This window comes from Melospiza melodia, chromosome 3 (assembly GCF_035770615.1).
Source record: "Melospiza melodia melodia isolate bMelMel2 chromosome 3, bMelMel2.pri, whole genome shotgun sequence".
Classification (NCBI taxonomy): domain Eukaryota; kingdom Metazoa; phylum Chordata; class Aves; order Passeriformes; family Passerellidae; genus Melospiza; species Melospiza melodia.
This window is the reverse complement of record NC_086196.1, coordinates 63,603,270-63,620,736: the sequence shown is the minus strand read 5'-3', so window position 1 is coordinate 63,620,736 and position 17,467 is coordinate 63,603,270. Positions and strand designations below refer to the sequence as shown.

The window sequence follows — 17,467 nt, the reverse complement described above, 5'->3', positions numbered from 1 at the left end:
CCAAGTACATTCCAACATTCAGACAAGTCACAGCCCTCAGTCAGATCAACACCCAACACTTTTTTCAGTACACCAGCAGGGCAGCACTGGGACAGGTACCCACAGAATGTAGAGTGTCTAGCAGCAAAGGCTTTATGGAGTCCATGCAAGCCATGTCTAATCTGTTCCAGCGTTAACAAAGGTCTCGCTTCAAGCTGCAGGCTTGACTGCGTGACCTCAGCGGTCCCACCCACCAAAGTGTAGCGAAACAGTTAAAGAGACAGAGTAGAGAGCCAAGGTTACTTGTGACAGCCACTCTTCACTGCCAGGGGTGCCAATGTTAGCAAGGCTGCACTGATATATAGTAACAGCAACAGGTAACATGGCAAAATTGGACAATAACTCTAGCATTAAGTAACCTTCAGAGAGGGATACACTGATGGGAATACTTACAGAGGCACTTCCCACTTAGGGACAAGAGGGCCATGTGTACCAGGTAAGAATGACAGTCTACTGACAAGTGCACAGAAAAGCATGACCTTTACAGACAACACAAGGTTAACTATAGCCAGCTAAATATCAGGTACACACAGCCACACTCCATTTGGTATAGCATTAACCCAAAGTCAAGTTTAGATACAACTTTTAAAAGCAGCCATCAGCTTACCTCCATGACAACAGAAGATCTTCTCATCCACAATGGCTGCAATGGGCAGACAGTTAAAACAGTCTGTGAAGGTCTTCCACAGCTTAATGTTAAATCTCCGCTTGCCTACAAAAACAGTGTGCGACATTAGGAAGAGGAAGCTGGTTCTTAAAGACAACTGTAATACATATCAGAGCCTAAGCAAAAACATTAGCAAATTCTGTGAGCCCACTAACATCTCAATCTCTTACTACAGCATTTCAAGGACAGCAGAAGAAAAAAATAGTAATGCTCCAGAGTGACTTTAACCTTGGCTTGGAACTTAGAAAGTTTCAACGCAGCTCACAGAGTATTGAAACCTTTGCATTACAAGAGTCACTACTACAACTGTTTCCAAAACAAAGTATTAGTCTGTTGCAGTCTTCCAAAGTAATAGATTTTGCTTACATTCATCATAAAATCCATAGATTCGATTGATGCTAGCACACTCATGATTTCCTCTTAGGAGAAAGAAGTTTTCTGGGTACTTGATTTTATATGCCAGTAATAGGCAAATTGTTTCCAGAGACTGTTTGCCTCTGTCTACATAATCTCCAAGGAAAAGATAATTAGCTTCTGGTGGGAATCCTCCATATTCAAATAATCGAAGCAAGTCTGTATACTGACCATGGATATCACCTGAAAAAAAGTTTACAAAGGATTAGTGCAACATAACGACTTACACAAGTCAAGAATTTAAGCCAGCTAATTAGTTTTTATTCAGTGATAATAAAAAAGGCATTAATATTACCGTTAAAAACTGGCAATATGCATTATAAAGGTAAGAACCAAGCTGATATTAAAGCTGAAGTACTCACAGGATATAAATAACTCACCATATCTGCACAACTGCTATGTCAGGTATGAAGCCAGTCTGAAATGCAAAGCTACAAAAATCTTCACAATAAAGCATAAGCTTTCTAACCAAGCTTTAATTCACTTAAATTAAAACAAGATCAGAAAGAAAATCTCCAATTGAACAGGTATATGACCAGGAAGCAAATGTACCTCAAAAAAAGTCACATTAACTACTGCAAAAACAGATCAGTGAAGAATTCAGACTGGAGAGAAACTGAACACTGTGCTGGCAAAGTACACTCACTTCAAAGGTCAATTTCCATAACACTGCTGTACTAAGAATCCCATCCCACAGCATTTAGACTAACTCCTTTGATGCATGTAACAAGCAAGACAGACTCAAAAGACTCCATCCCTTACAAGATCATCAACCCTGCAGCTTGTTGTTAGGAAAAATACCTGTCATGTTACTCTTCCCACTGCCAGCTTTAAAACTAGGCTTTCCACAGAACAGCTCTGTGTGGCATTTACACCAGCACAGTGCATCACATCAGAGCAGCCAAAGCTAAACTATCTCTGAGCTGTCCACACGGGTGAAGAGGCCAAAGCTGCTCTACAGTATACATGCAATGCATTCCAGCTGAGTGGAAAACTTATTATCAGAGTGACTGGATGCAAAACAGATATGCCAAAAGCCTTCAGTACAAGCTGCATGTAATTCAGGTTCAGTACCTCCTGGTCCTGTACATTAAGCATTACATTGATGTATCTTCACTATTGCTGCTTGTTCAGTGACAAAATCCTGACTTTGCTTGGCAGAGTTATTCTCCACTAGAGCACAAGCTACTACAGCCTCAAAAGAAAAAAGAACAACTCACACCACTTTTTTCATCTTGAAAAAGATAAAAGGTTCCCAAATCTGTATGCTCTCTGGTTCAACTCTTAAAGCACACAGTGGTACAAAGAGTACATGTTATAATGTTATATTATATTCCTTTAAACTTTCCATGAAAAATGCAATACTTCCTCCTTTAGGCAGCATTCTCCCATAACTATTTCTCACTCAGGAAGAAGAATCACTTTTCCAATTTTCTTCTAATAGAAGTGATCAGTATCTACTATCCAATTTCAGTGACAATATGAAGCTCCACTGGCTAAAATCTCTTTCACACATGTTGCAACAAGAATGATTTGTATTCTAACTGATATTTAGAAGTCTGCAGGTCACAACCTGAAGAAGCAGAGGACTCTTCAACAAATTGTTTCTATGCTGAGTCTAGTATTCCAGAACCATGTTATCAAATCCCCAGACTTCATCATTAACAGAATGAACTACCAAGTAAACACACTACAGAAAATATTATTATTATGTTGTCTATAACTACTTTCAGTTACACACATGCACCAGAGGGACAAATGCACTTAATGGGTAAAACCATTTTGCAGAAACAATTTTACAAAGGTACCAAGGCATTTCCCATTCCATTCATGGCATCTAGCACTTTAAAATAATACAGCTTCATGTGAGCACAAGTTGAAGTCTACCAGATATAAGACTTACATTAAAAACCACATCTATTTTAAAATGGACATTTACATAAGAGCATCTTTCATCTTACATTAAAACACAGCCATTTGAGATGTAGAGGTTATTTTGAACTGACTTGATTGTAAGACAAGACAATCCTATTATGGTTCCTCAGGCATTGCCTGAACACACAAAAGTAATAGTTCAAAGCATTACCAGCTGCATATTTTGCTTTTGGTGAAAGCAATCATCATTCTTTTGCTTTTATCTAAATGCAGCTTTGACAATTGCTCCAATATTAAATTTAGATGCACCTGACACTTCCTGGTACTTTCACAGTGTTTGGAATCCAATTTAAGATAACAAATGCCTTATTTAGCTGTGCATTAGCTACACCTATTACTGCACACCTAACAGTCCATTCAACTGCCTCCATCTAAACAGAGGAGGAGGACCTCACTTTGAAGTAGCAAAATTATTCTTTGCAGACCTTGATTTATGTATAATCTACCTGAGTTTCTCTGTTTTCTTCATCTAGGAATACAGTAAGACTACACTACAATGAAAAGTCTAAAGAAACCACAATGTGATAAAGTTGCATTTTACCTTCAACTTTATGTCATAATGCAAGCTGGGCTGGTTTTTCCTCCCCACCCTACCAAGCAATTAGTCATTTAAAAATGACTTTGCCATTAGTGGTTGGTTTGCGGGTTTGGCTGTTTAATTTTGGGGTTTGGGGTTTTTTTAATTGGTAGTATCCTCTCAATATAAGAAACATTGCAGACACTGCATCTGCCAGGAAGAAGCTAATCTATGTTTGAGGATGTAAGTAGTAATGAATACAAAGACTGCTTCCCCTTTAATATTATGACACTTCAACTAATCTAATTCAAGGAATTCTATGCTTTCAAAGGCATTGCCTATTGTTAATAAGCAAGCTGAAGGATGATTACAATCTGGTATTCACAGAACTTTTTAAACCATTTTTACAAGCTTGTAGTTACAGTGTACTTTGGAAGTCGTCTAGCACCTTATACATGCTTAGTGAGATAAAAATGCACGTTGCATTTGTGTTTCACGGTAATACTGATGTTTTTTAAAGCATTCTGTAAAGCTCAAGGAATTTGTTACATGGTAACTAAGCCTAATTTAAGTCTGCATTCAGTTTCACTTTCTCAACTGAAAGACTAACAGTGCCTTCAATCTTTCAAGTGTCTCATTTCACGAGGTCTTTTTTTGTTATGCTTTGAAGTGAGCAACTGCAACATGCAACATGTGGGCCTTTTAAAAGCAGCTAACTGCGTTCTGAAATAGTGATCAGAAGAGCACCAGCTCTGTGCAGGCAAGGAACAGGTTGCAAAATTTGCACTAGATGAGGGCACAAGCAGTCCTTACTGCTAAGGAAACTTGCTCCAAAATAGCATGAGCAGCACTGGCAATGTACCAAGTGCTAGCTGCCTGAAAACTGCATTCAAGGCTTTGAAGATCTCCCTCTAATCCCAACTCAACTTCATTTGCCTGACTCAGTATTCTCCCAATCCCCCCAGCATAGAACTAGATTATAAAACACACATGTAACATACATATATCAAGCTTACATACCACAAATTTTCAGAGGTGCCTCTAGTTCCAGAAGAATAGGCTGGCTAAGAAATATTTCCCGTGATTTTATGCACAAGCCCCGAACTTCTGCTTCGGTCATCTGAACAATCTTCCCAGGACGACATCCTCGGACTGAAATGAGATATTGAACAGCTGAAGGGAACTGCCACACAGATACACAGAAATAGCTAAATGCAGATGATCTGTATTTAAACCTGTATTTGACAAAAAGCCAGCATCACTTTCTATATATGTACCAAATAACTTGGAATTATGCTGTCCAATGAATTGTAAAATTAATCTCTGACACAGTGGTAATCTGTGCTTAAAGATCTGTATGCATTCCTGTTGAATCAGGTCTCAGAAGAGAACAATTTAAACTGTGCTTTTGTCCATATCTGAATAAATAGCAATTTTAAGAAGTGTTTAATTTAACAATTCCTTTATGCTAGAGTATTCATAAAAGACAAGAAAAATCTTGAGAACAGAAAACCTGAAAACACTTCCACATTAGCACAAGGTAAACTTGTTTAGAACTGTTAAATTTAACAGCATTAGTTAAATACAAAGAAAAAAAATCATAGACACTATTATGTTTAAATAAACTGAAACTGCCATATTAGAAACATCACACTAAAAACTATGAAAGTTTGAGGGAACTTTCATATATAATGGCTCTTAAATTACTGAAACCTTTACAGCCAAGAACATTCTAATTAGAAATGAAATTGAATTCTCAAAACCTGTAAGTCAGACACTCAGACCTATATTTAGCATAAAATCAAAAGCATTTGCATGTCATTGCACTCCAAGCCACATCCTCTGGCAAGTTTATCTGCAGCTGCTTCTTTTTACAAGTATCTGTATGATTCCTGTAAGAGACCACAGTGTGTCTAATGAGGCAGCAAAATAGAACAATTGTGTTGTCACTTTGGCCAATCCACTTCAGTCTTCCATCTCAGCACAAACCAAACTTCAGAGTTCAAACAAATAAGCCAGAATCTATCAGTGTCTACAACAGGTGAACATCCTGTCCTGCCATCTGTTTTAGATGAAAGTAACATTCAGCATCAAACCATGGTAGTACCTTCAAGGGAAGGTAACACACAACATTTGCAGCTCAAATCCAAATGCTTTCAAATTCATGTATAGTAAGACTTTACTTCATAAAAAAATTAGCTACAACTTCAGTTAGCCTAGTAAATTTGTGAACAGAAGGGCAAGAACTATTTCTTCACACACAGCAAATTCCTAGGTAACCTGCTTTCCCTCTTCAAAACAGAAAACTAAGATTGTAATTTTTTTTAAATTAACATAACCTCCCTTTTCCTTTTATTTCTGCTTAATTCCAAGAAAACTCACTATACAGAGGAGGTCAGTATAATTACATCTAGCATTACCCACATTGTGCAATGGGGAAGACAGGCTATGAGGGAAAACAGTTTGTCCTAGGTCACCCAGTACTACTGCTCTGGTTATCACTGCATGCTTGTCCCAGTGTAACTGCACATCTGACCACACCAACACTGTGCTATAAATATTTATTTTTAATAAACACCAAACACTTGGTAAACAGAGGTTAGGAAGCAGTCACAGGGACACGAGAAGAAGCAGAACTGAAGAATGGTATTCAAAAGCAGGGAAGAGATTAGATCCTGGAACAGGATCAAAATTAGATCCTGGAACAGCTAGTTTGAGTGCCAAAAGAGCAGGAGGAATAGTATATCTGAAGTTGAGGATATATTGTAAATACTTAGCTCATTAGAACCTCACAAGAAAAAGGCTGTGTCATACAAGACTTCTTTCAGTGAAACTCAGTGAATCACTACCAGGTGACATTTATGATATGGTAAGTCACATTCCTCTTGCTGATTAAGATTTCAACTACACTTGAGGAAGTAAACAGCATTTTAGCAACACTTCTGTGTTTTTATTCCTCATGCATTAAGATGTTCACTTACATATTAAAAGAATACAAAGGCAGACATCAGAAACAAACAATGTGACTTGCAAACAATATATGCCTACAGGCTTCCATTCCATCACATTTCAAACAAATAAGTGATTTTCTTACAGATACATCTTCAGCCCCATTATTAGCAAAAAACCTACAACCAACCAAACTCAGGCTTTGCACAGGACTTGACTACTCACTTTGTGAGGTACCAAAATGTTCCAATAATCTTAATTTCAAAAGCTTGTGTTCCAATAGTTTATAATGATCCCCTTCAGAGACCTGGGACTCCTTCTGATAGGCACAACAAACTGCCATTATACACAAGCAGAGTCCTCCTATTACAATGGCTATAATTTTATTTAAGCAATTGCTCTATTTTAGAGCCGTGGCTTGCAACAAAGTCACACCAAAGCACCAAGCAGCACAACCAGCTTTCCAGTCATGTCTTTCCACAGACAGTGCATTCTTTTAACCATAAGCAATGACATTCTCTTCTGTATTTAACTCTCATAATGTCTTGCAGTACCAGAATAATGCCATTTCATACAGATTGAAACCAAGAAGTCAAACCACACACTTATATCCACTCTAGTTTTGGAATTCAAACCCAGGAAAGCCCACTATATACAACATGAACATTACCAGAAGCAGCACCAGACCAAGCACTGAGACCAAAACTGAGGTAACAGTTCAAGTAGAGTGCCCATAATACTTTAAATAACTTTGACCCAATCAGTTTTTCTTACAACACCAGCCTTTAGCTCCCTTTGAAAGTCACACAGGGGTTTAAACTTGGAACATTTGCTTTATAGAATTGATACTTTGAGTGGCGCTGGATTTTTTCATGAGAAGCAAGGCACAGAGAACATGCAGTCCCTGACTTCATAATTAACTGCCAGTCAGTGCCTTGATGGTATTTCCTTACCTCTAACAGTAGAGCCCTAAATGCTGCAAGTCCTTAACAGACAAATCCACTAAGCTACTTATTACCTCATTTCAGATTTTCCAGGTTAGAAGACACTTGTACAACTCTGACAGGTCTAGCACTCTGAGAAGAGGAGACAGCATGCACGTGATGATCAGTCCCTGCCATCCCTTGGGAAAGGTGCAGATCTGAGCCATTGTACCTTTGCAAAGGCCCCTTCCACCCAAGCAGTCTGCAGCTCCAGAGCACACACACAGGTTCAGTTACATGTGAACTAATACAAAACCTGGGGTTTCATGAGGAATAATCATCAATACTAGTTAAGATAAAAGCAGTTTTCTCCCACAGTTCCAGGATCAGCAACAAGGGCACTATGTATTGAGAAATGAGAGGCTCCTGTGAGCCTTGAAAGGCTCAGCACTTCACTGGGCACACAAAGACACTGGAAGATTTGCCAAGAACATCCAGAACAGATGTGCCACAGCTGTGCCACAAGTACACAAGTAAGACTAAGCACTTATTTCAGCAGCTTACGTTACAACTAGAATTTTGTTCAAGTTCCCTTGACTCAGCTGAGCTTTGCATGGATTGTCAACAACACTGCATTTAGTGTTTCAAAAGCCAAATCCCTCAGAACAGATTGAAGGGGAGGTTCTAAGAACCAGATCGAGATCATAAGAGATGTTTTTCAGACTCATTTACAAATTACTACAGCTAACCACTCCAGTCATAGCTTCTCACTCTGCAAAATCTGTAGCTCAAACAGCATTGGGAAAATCATCATTTTTAACAGCTGTCAGTTATCCAGGGCAGAAATATATCAACGTTGAAGGTAAATTAATTATCTTTAATCTAAAATGCTGTAAACAAGCTTTGATTTACATAAATTAGCCTTTTGCTAGGGACAGTAGGGACAGCACTTCTGTTGTAATACACAAACTCATGTACATAGTGCTCTGAGAGAACAAGCCCTTCCTCCAGTGAGCTTCAAGCAGAGTGACATGGCACAGAATAAAAAGGAACAAAAGCAAATACATGCATTGAATACTGAGACTTATTTTAGCACAACAGATCCTCCAGTTACCTAAAAGCTACTCTAATTAATACTAGAATAATCTCTGCATCTACACAACCATTGGTAAGCAACCTGAAGAAGTTCAGTAACAGTAATTAGCAGTCCAAGACATGAATTGCACAGTGGCAGTAAGAAAAACTTAAGCAAAAAATATTTTTTTAATACCTCTAAACTTATGCCAGAGTATAGTAGATTATGTAAGGCAATACCAGCAAGGAAAAGGAAAGTGGGTCAAGAATTGGCTGTTCCAATTTTCACTTGCATTGCTATTTTCCATAGCCTTTCATGAAATGGAAAAAATGAATTTAACCTGTTCTGTCACACTGCTTCTGGTGTGCCTCTCTCTAAGCAGCTAAGCTGCTCATTTTGTGCCACCACTAGGAGTTTCTTCAATGACTAAGTCAGCTATGGTATGCACAGCTACCCTAAGCATTTACCTGGTGCTGCTTTCCAACATGACAGTGTCCAGCTTACTGCATGTAACACTCACAGGTTTATCATAACATCAGAACCCAGAGACTTCTCCCTCGTATTATAAAAAATTGGGGCAGCATTATTGCTAATAAGCACTCTCCTTTCCATTCACTCTGCTCTTTTTGCAGACATGCACTTATGTGGCCACACAGTAAACTGCAGTGAACTGATATTTTCTTCCTAGAACAAAGATACAGCAAATCAAAAATGTAATCTAAATAGTTCCCCAAGATGAAGAATATATCTTCTGTGAACGTGAGACAGGGCTAAAGAAAGAGTAAGCAGCTGGTTTTGCATCTTCCCATACTAGCTCCAGCCAAGCTTATGTCTGAAATTATGGCTTTAGAAGTCAATTTTGCCAGAGCAGATCTAAAAAAGACCCCCAAACTACAACCCAAGACTGCAAGCATGCAATTTTACAAACTGCACACAAGCAATTCCCTTGAGCTTTCACTCCCCCCACATTCTGTGGGATGTTTAATCATTGGTGGTTAACAACTCAGACATTTAACTAATTTTTTTTGTACTTAAAAGCACTTTCAAGTATTTGGCAAATGTTGAACAGCCTGTCAATAGTAGGAGCAGAACAGATTTTAAAGCTTAAGGCGGCATTACCGATGACTTGGGGAAAAAAACAATAAGCAGTCCTCACACTGATTTTTGGAAATATGTTCTGAAGTTATCTGCTCTTAGTATTTTTTAAATCCAAATTACATGTTTTCATGAGTTTAAGTCAAGAATCCCATACTGGATTTTAAAAGCAACTCTCAATTTTAAAAGCAAAACTTCTATTCCCTCAGAATATCTTCTGTTTTTTAACTTGTTCAGCTGCCATCCAGAAGCAGCCACTCCCTACCTTGCAGCAAACCAGAGAGTAAAGCCAGCAACACAAGTTTTAAATTTTCAGAACTGCTGTGACAGAACTAAGCTTAGAATAGCTCTCATTCACGAGTTACACTGGCGGACAACAATAATATCAATGAACCTGTTAGAACTTTGCTCAATTCAGCAAGAACAGATCGCTGAACATACAGCTCTGCTGCAGCATAGCCAGCAACCCTGCACTCTTCCTAGGGTACATCACCCAAATTTCTCACTAAAAATAGAATAATCAGTCTTCCTGGGAGCTTTTCTTCCTGAAAAACTGTGCTTTTACATCCAAGTAACCTTTAAGTCTTTCTAAAATTGCCTTCACTAGATGACCTTGATATTAAGCATCTTGCTGAAGAACAGTGATGGCTTATGAACTTATTTTAGCAGGCTTATTTAATATCAAGCACAAATTCACTGCAGAGTAAGAGACTGCCCAAGCCTTTAATGGGAAAAAATCCCTAACAATTGAGTGATGCTGTTCTACCCAAACTTGAACTTACATTCTTCAAATACAGACCACCCAGCAAAATTAATACTCATGGAGAAGAGGCTTTGAAATGACTTAGAAACAATTACGTAAAATTGCTTCAGGGGATGCTCCAGTAAGCCCATGAAAACATGCAACTTTTACCCATTCCCTTAGCTTTTCATGGACCACCTGCTACCTTACACCGAAGTTCCATAAGCTAACTGATGTCTCACTCATTCTGCATCATGCAAGAACTGCTGAATTCAATGCTGAAGGAAAGACCCCATGTTCTGCATTTACTGTTTGCTGAAGTACACTTGAAACTAAAACTCCAGCAACCAGCAAACCCAAGGTAGAAGCCTCTCACAATGCTGTATTACACAGTGATAGTAATTCCTGTCCTGGTCTACATGGAAAGCTAACTTAGCATAAACATTTCATGAAACTAAGAATTTCAGCTTATTTCACAAAGGATGACTTTCTTTTCCCCTAACACAGTGCTAATAAAATTCCTAAACCTCAAGGAAGGTGGAGGTAAATTACAAAAGGTTATCTAGTTAACTTCTGAGAACCAAGGAGAGAAGCTACTGAAGTTATGATACAAGAAGCTGGGTGTAATTTCTGCACATCAGTGTCACTGGTGCTTAACCAATACAATTACATGGGATATATACACAAAAAGCTTTATATCAAGCTTGATATAAAAATACCAAAAAACAACCACAAAACACCACCTCAAAACCCAGAAAAGATGGTACCGCAAAACTAAAACATCCTAGTCAATGTACTGAGCAAATCACACAATAGAAGGTTCATTTCAATGTCTCAAATGATAAAGCAGATACCCAATACCTTTAGAGGCACCTCATTCCCCTCTGGAGCCCCTTCACTGAGCACTGTGTGTGACCTCAGTGAGCAACAGCCAAACACGGCAGGCTGCCCTCACCACAGCCTAGGGTTCAGCAGGGCGGTTTCCTCCTTTCTGCCAAAGTCACACTCCTGCCTCTGCTGGTAGCTAATGAGCATTTAAAAGGAGTTTTAACAGTTTATAGTTGCAGTTATCTTAAAGAACAACAGTTTCTCTCTTTTTATAGTATGATTTAGCTGAGCAGGGAGAAAGACAAGGAATGACACAAGGAAAACCTGTGCTGCAGAGTTTCTAAGTGAAACAGTTAGTGAATCATGGAGCCTTCGAGTGGCCAAAGAGGCAGGCAGAATAAAGAACCCAGCACAGGGCCTGGTGCTGGCTCCTGGCCCTCAGAGCAGTCTCCAGCCAAGCATTCCATTCGTCATGCACTTATAAAGCTAAAGATGAAGTGGCTGATATCTGCACTGCTGAGCAAACCCAGAAACAAACCTCATTCCTTATCCCTCCTCTCTGGTTAATACAACACCTACCCTCCTAGAAACATACCAAAACTGCCTATTTTCTTCCTCTTTTTAAAGACTATTTTTAAAAAAGTCCTTCGCAAGCAAGTCCTTTTACAGTTATTCCTGTTTATTTTTCTAGTAGCAAATGATCCAGTGATTTCACACCAAGCCAGGTAATAACTCCTGTTTGTGCTGGATTCATCTCCATGGTTTGTTTGTATTGTTTTGCAACACATCATTAAGGTCTATTTTATTTCTCTACAACTACCTCTTTTTCAGCATCAGTTACAGAGCCTAGAACTGCAAGCACTGCTACCATATCATACCACACCATCAGGCTGGCTGGATATATTAATTAGTTAAGACAGTAACAAAATAAGAAATGTTATTGACCATAGCACATTTGACCAATATGCTCTATACCATTTGAAATTAATAAGGAAAAATCTCAATTATTTCATAAGAATTTAAAATACAACTTTCATTTAAAAAGTCGAGTAACAGTCACATTTTTATGTTTATCACAACCTAGAAGACCTCCAAAATCACAAGAAAATGAAGCTTGCAGCTTTCTTAGAAGACAACACATGACATGGTAAGAACACCATGCAATCAGCTTTATTAAGGCAATCATAAAAATCACCTTTTTAGCTGAACATTGAAGCAATAACCATTCCCTACACCTACTGGTAGTCCAACATGTCTCTTCTTGGATAAATATTTCACAGCTTCTTTGGTGCATTGGAACTGCCAGAACTAGTAGCCCTCAGCCTCACAAAAAAAATTTGTTTAGAAAAGATCCACATTAAGTTCACTCAGATTAATTCAAATTGTTAATTTTAATTAGGAAAGCTAGATGTCTTGCCTAGACAAGGCAAATTTGTTTGTACAGCAATAGAAATGAAGCCCTTTTACAGAAAACCATCTTGTACCTAAGGTTACTGTGTCTGGGTTTCCCTGAGTACATCCTCTCTCCCATATGGTAAACTCCCTAGTGTTTACTAAGACACCTATACATTTAAAAGAGCAGAAATTCATTCCAGCTGGGATGTCTTATACCCAGAAATTAAGGATACAGCACAGAAACAGGAAGCCCAACACCCTGACAGAAATATGGAAATCTTACTTAACACCATTCACAGCACTCCTTACAAGTCAAGGCTGCACCTATTCCAGTATCTTGGCTTTGACATAGGGGCAACCTTTTCCACACATCACACATCTAAGCTAAATCACAATTAGCTTAGAATGTGGCTTAAATGTAGACCTGGTGCGCTGAATTTAGCTCAGCATTGTTACAAATTCCAGGGCATTTCCCAGACAGGGATACATGGTATTCCTAGATGAGGCAAAACACAAGGAGCAATTTCAGCTGCAAAGCCCAAGAGAAAAAAAACTTCTCTGTTCACATTGGAGAGTGGGATTCTAGAAGGCCACTGAATCACAGCCTTCCAATACTTAAAGAGGGCTTATAAGAAAGATGGGGACAGACTTTCCAATAGGGCTTCTTGCAATGAGACAAGGAAAACTGATTTATACTAAATAAATTTTAAAAAAAGAAAAGTAGGTAAAGTCTAGATATATGGATGAAATTCTTTTACAGTGAGTGATGAAACACAGAGCAGGTGGCCCAGAGAGGTGGTGGATGCTTCATTCCTGGAAACATTCAGGATCACACTGGACAGGGCTCTGAGGAACCTGATCTAGGTGAAGCTGTCCCTGCACTGGAGAGGGGCTGTACCAAGGGGCCTTTACAAGCTCCCTCCAACCCAAACCATGGCATTATTCTGTATTCCACATCCGATGTGCTCATGGCAGTATCATGTGTGCATATTCCTGTTTATTGTCCACAGCTAGAAGGGACTGGGAAAAAATCTATCCACCAGATGGCATAGCTGGGATAGTAGGAAGGAAAAAAATAACAACATGTAATAAGTACACACACTGAAGCAAAAATAAGACCACCATCTTCATGTACCATAACACAGCTAAGCCTGATCTGTGATTCTGTATACAAGCACAAGAAGGAAACACTCTTTCAATGAATTTGGATAATTCACTTTCAAGGTCACCTATCACTCTAAGAGTCTTTTAGCAAAGATATGGAATTCTGTATTTGAATGACCTGCAAATCTTTGCAGATTCACTCATGACAGACAGTAAAACTCAAAGTGTCTCCAAGATAGGGAGGCACACATGTCAGAGCACCAGCATCTCCTTCATTCTTCTAGTAAAGCAACAGGAACGACAATTTAAATCTGGCAGATGGTACTTGGTAGACAGAGATAAAAGAAAACACTGTTTTCTTTTCTTTTCACTTTATGTACACACTTGAGTTTTCACCTTCCTACCATTTCCAAACAGTAGTCATTTATAAGGTATCACCAACTAATGGCCAAGAACCAGACACATTGCAAGAGAAAGTCAATTCAAAATGAGATCTTACCATTCCTAAATTCACCACTTCAACCAGTGAATAGAGAAGAACTTGGTATAAGCAAAAGAACATGGAAATTCAAAGCTGATGTCATAGAAGACTACTAACATTCATTACACCCTGGTTCAGGTGAATCTATGAAAACTCTCCCTAAACTCAACTCAAGAGTTAATCGATTCGGCTTTCAGCACTCAAAAGATCTACAGAGTAGCTAAGTACACATTCCAGATAAGCAGGTGGGCACACTCCTTGAGGAGTTCTTGGGAAGATGTTCTTGAATTCTCCCAAGCAGCCCAGCTGTAGGCCACTTCATATTGCTATCTCAAAAAGAATGAAAATCACAAATTAACACACAGAAAGTAAGACAATCTAAGTAGGTAATTCCAATCAAAAGGCAAGTTAATGTGCCATATAACCCAGAAGGATAAAAACAGTTAGAGTAACCTAATTAAAGCAGGAGCAAGAACTCCTGACAGTTAATATCACAGCCCAGAAACAGGTGTCACCACCCAGCAACACTGAGAGCAGTGAAGTTTCCTGCTGCTGTGGCTTTTGATATGTATTTGCCACCCTTGAAAAATCCCGTGTAGCAGCCACTGAGAGACAACTGCGGACTGCTATTCAAACTTAAAGCCATGCATTTCACTCAAAGCAACAAAAAGGACTAATATATACTGCATGACAACATTTAACTAAAATGTCTTTTTACTATTTCACTGTGCTTACACTTACACCACAAAAGCCAAGTTAAATTATCCTTTTAAGTCAAAGCTGAAGTGTGAGTAATGGAGCCAAACAACTTGCTTTGAACAATTTAACTGGAGATAAGAGTCAACAGAAATTTTTCTGCGCAACCAGCGTGGGGAGGGATTCAAACTCACTTTACCAGAACAGGTCAGCTAAGCAACAGCATGAGCTCCAGAATGTGAGCTGCCAATTGAACAAAAAACCAACCAAACAAAAAAACCCAACCTTCATTGTGGAACACTGCTGTTTAAACAACAGGTTAAAATGCTATATGCTAGCAGGGCAACAAATAAAAGATGTTAAAAAGAAAGCAAAAATAATGCATTCCTTTAATTGCTGCCATTTTTTCCCAAATAAAACCTGTAAGAATTACCTATTACATTTCAGATAAGAGATGTTAAACAAGGCACTCCTTGAATGTTAGCAGATTACAAACAGAAAAAAAAAGCACCCCATTCCACTTAAAAATCTTCAGAGTCTCTGCTCAGAGTTAAAAATGGACTAAGAAGCAGAAAAGCAAAATTACAAGCAAGGCTTGGTTCAGAAGTTGTACATACACATATCCCTAAAGGTTAAAGTACTATGGAAGACAAGAAGCACAGAGTAGGCTGCTGAAACACAAGGTTAGAACCATAACCCAAAAGCAATGAAGTTGTAACACAAGTATTTATGGTGTGTGTAAATTGTATGGAAGACATATTTTACAAGTCTTCAAAAAAAAAAAAAAAAAAAAAAAGCAGAGTAATACTTAAGAGGGAACAGAACAATCCAACAAGTTGCACACCAAAACACTGCAGAATCCCCTCCTCCTAAAGCACTCTATATTTCAATTACTACACTATTGTGGAACAAGTGTCTTACGAATATATTATTTAAAGTCTCAAAAACCCCAGAACCATAAATATACATGTATCTTAATGTCGTCCACCCCCAAAATCTGCCCTAAAATGTCAACATTTACTAGGTTATTATTTAGTTTGTCTTAAAACCCTACCTATTAATCTGTGTTTCAACATCCAGAAAAAGGGAGTTTTATCTGCATTAACGATCTATGAGAAACTACAACTGATACTTGTTTCTTCATACTATACTACACTGCATATCTTAAATCACAAACATAAGCACAACTCTTCAAAGACTTTAGGTATTTTGAAATACTGCTTTTGCTGTTCTTCGTTTTCACATCGAAAAAGATGAGATAGCAGCTGCTAAGAAGTCCTTAAAGCCCTAAACCCCTTGCTTTGTGGTAACTCGACCAAACGAAACTCAGCCTTACAAAACTTGCTTCACTTCCCAAACTATACATGCTCCATAAATTCCTTTCTATAAGCCTTCTGCAATGTGATCCAACTATCTAAGGAGTACAGCAACCAAATAAATGAACGGCGCATACCCATGCAAGCGCTCTCATCTCATCTCCGGCACACCAGGTATTTGTTGAATGTGGAATGAAAGATTAATGGAAGAAGAGGCCCAAGAAGACTAAACATTCACGACACAACTTAAATAAAAAGAAAACGCTAGGAATAATTCCTCAGCTTCACCAAAAGCAGGCAATAAGCGAGTTTACTTTCAAGGGCAGAATCACTATTTAATACACAGAAAATCCTCCACAGCCTTTATGAGCCGCCCGTGAGAGCCACTTCTGAAGACTGCCCCGTGGGCAGGCTGAGGAATGTCAGCGCACTAAATCCCTCAGCTCCCACCGCCACTCACGTACACACAGCCCCACACCTAAGGCATCTCGCACACGCAATTTCACACACGGAGGGCTGCGACTACAACCCGACCGGAGGCACGGGGAGAAAAGGCCGCTCGGCTAGCGAGGAGAACAGCTCGGCTAGCGCGGCGCCCCCAGCTCGCCCCTCAGCCAGGCACTGGCAGCGGGGCGAAAAAGGGAAGATGGAAAACGAGCCTTTTTTTTTTTTTTTTCTTCCTATTAAATATGAAGGCAGCCAGACAGGGCGGGCACCCCCCCGCACAGCAGCCCCTCCTCCCTCGGCGGGGCTGCAGGGCCGGGGCTCCGGTCACCGGCGGGACGCGCCGAGCCGAGCCCGCTCCCGGCCGCCACCCCGGGGAAGGCGCTGCCCCCGCTCGCCCCGCGCCGGCAGCCCCGGCTCGTCCCGCGGGGAGCGGCGGCCGTGCCCTCTGGCTCCCCGCCGCGCCCCGCTCACCTTCCAGCAGCCGGGTGATGAGGCTGTCCACGTTCAGCTCCCCGTCCGCCATTTTGTGGCCACCAGACTCGGTCCCGGGCGGGGAGAGGGCGGGGTGGAGGGCGCTCCACGGAGGAGGAGGAGCAGGGAGCGGCGGCCGCAGCGACAGTGGCTCCCCCCACCCCCCTCCGGCGGTCCCCGGCGGCCGCCCGGCTTCTCCCGCTCCCTCGCAGCTAAATGGGAGAACGCGGCCACCGCTCCTCCCCGCGCCTCCTCCCCTCCTCAGCAGCCGCCAGGGCGCATGTGCCGCCTCGCCCGCCGCGGCCGCTCCGCGCCCCGGCAGCGCGCAGGCGCGGCGGGCTCGGCGGCGCAGGCGCGGAGCGGGCCGGGCCGT

The 17,467-nt window shown here is 40.3% G+C and overlaps 1 protein-coding gene across 1 annotated transcript in view; it reads right to left on the bottom strand.

The window, feature by feature from the left end:
* Positions 1 to 17,264, bottom strand: part of PPP1CB (protein phosphatase 1 catalytic subunit beta) — a 28,684-nt gene extending 11,420 nt beyond the window's left edge. The window contains exons 1-4 of the mRNA XM_063152042.1: positions 17,095 to 17,264; positions 4,593 to 4,724; positions 1,073 to 1,303; positions 647 to 751 (exon numbers count right to left, since the gene is read on the bottom strand). Of these exons, the coding sequence (XP_063008112.1) occupies positions 647 to 751; positions 1,073 to 1,303; positions 4,593 to 4,724; positions 17,095 to 17,146 (520 nt within the window). The 5' untranslated portion in view covers positions 17,147 to 17,264. The remainder of the gene's footprint in view (positions 1 to 646; positions 752 to 1,072; positions 1,304 to 4,592; positions 4,725 to 17,094) is intronic.
* Between the last annotated feature and the right edge of the window lie 203 nt (positions 17,265 to 17,467).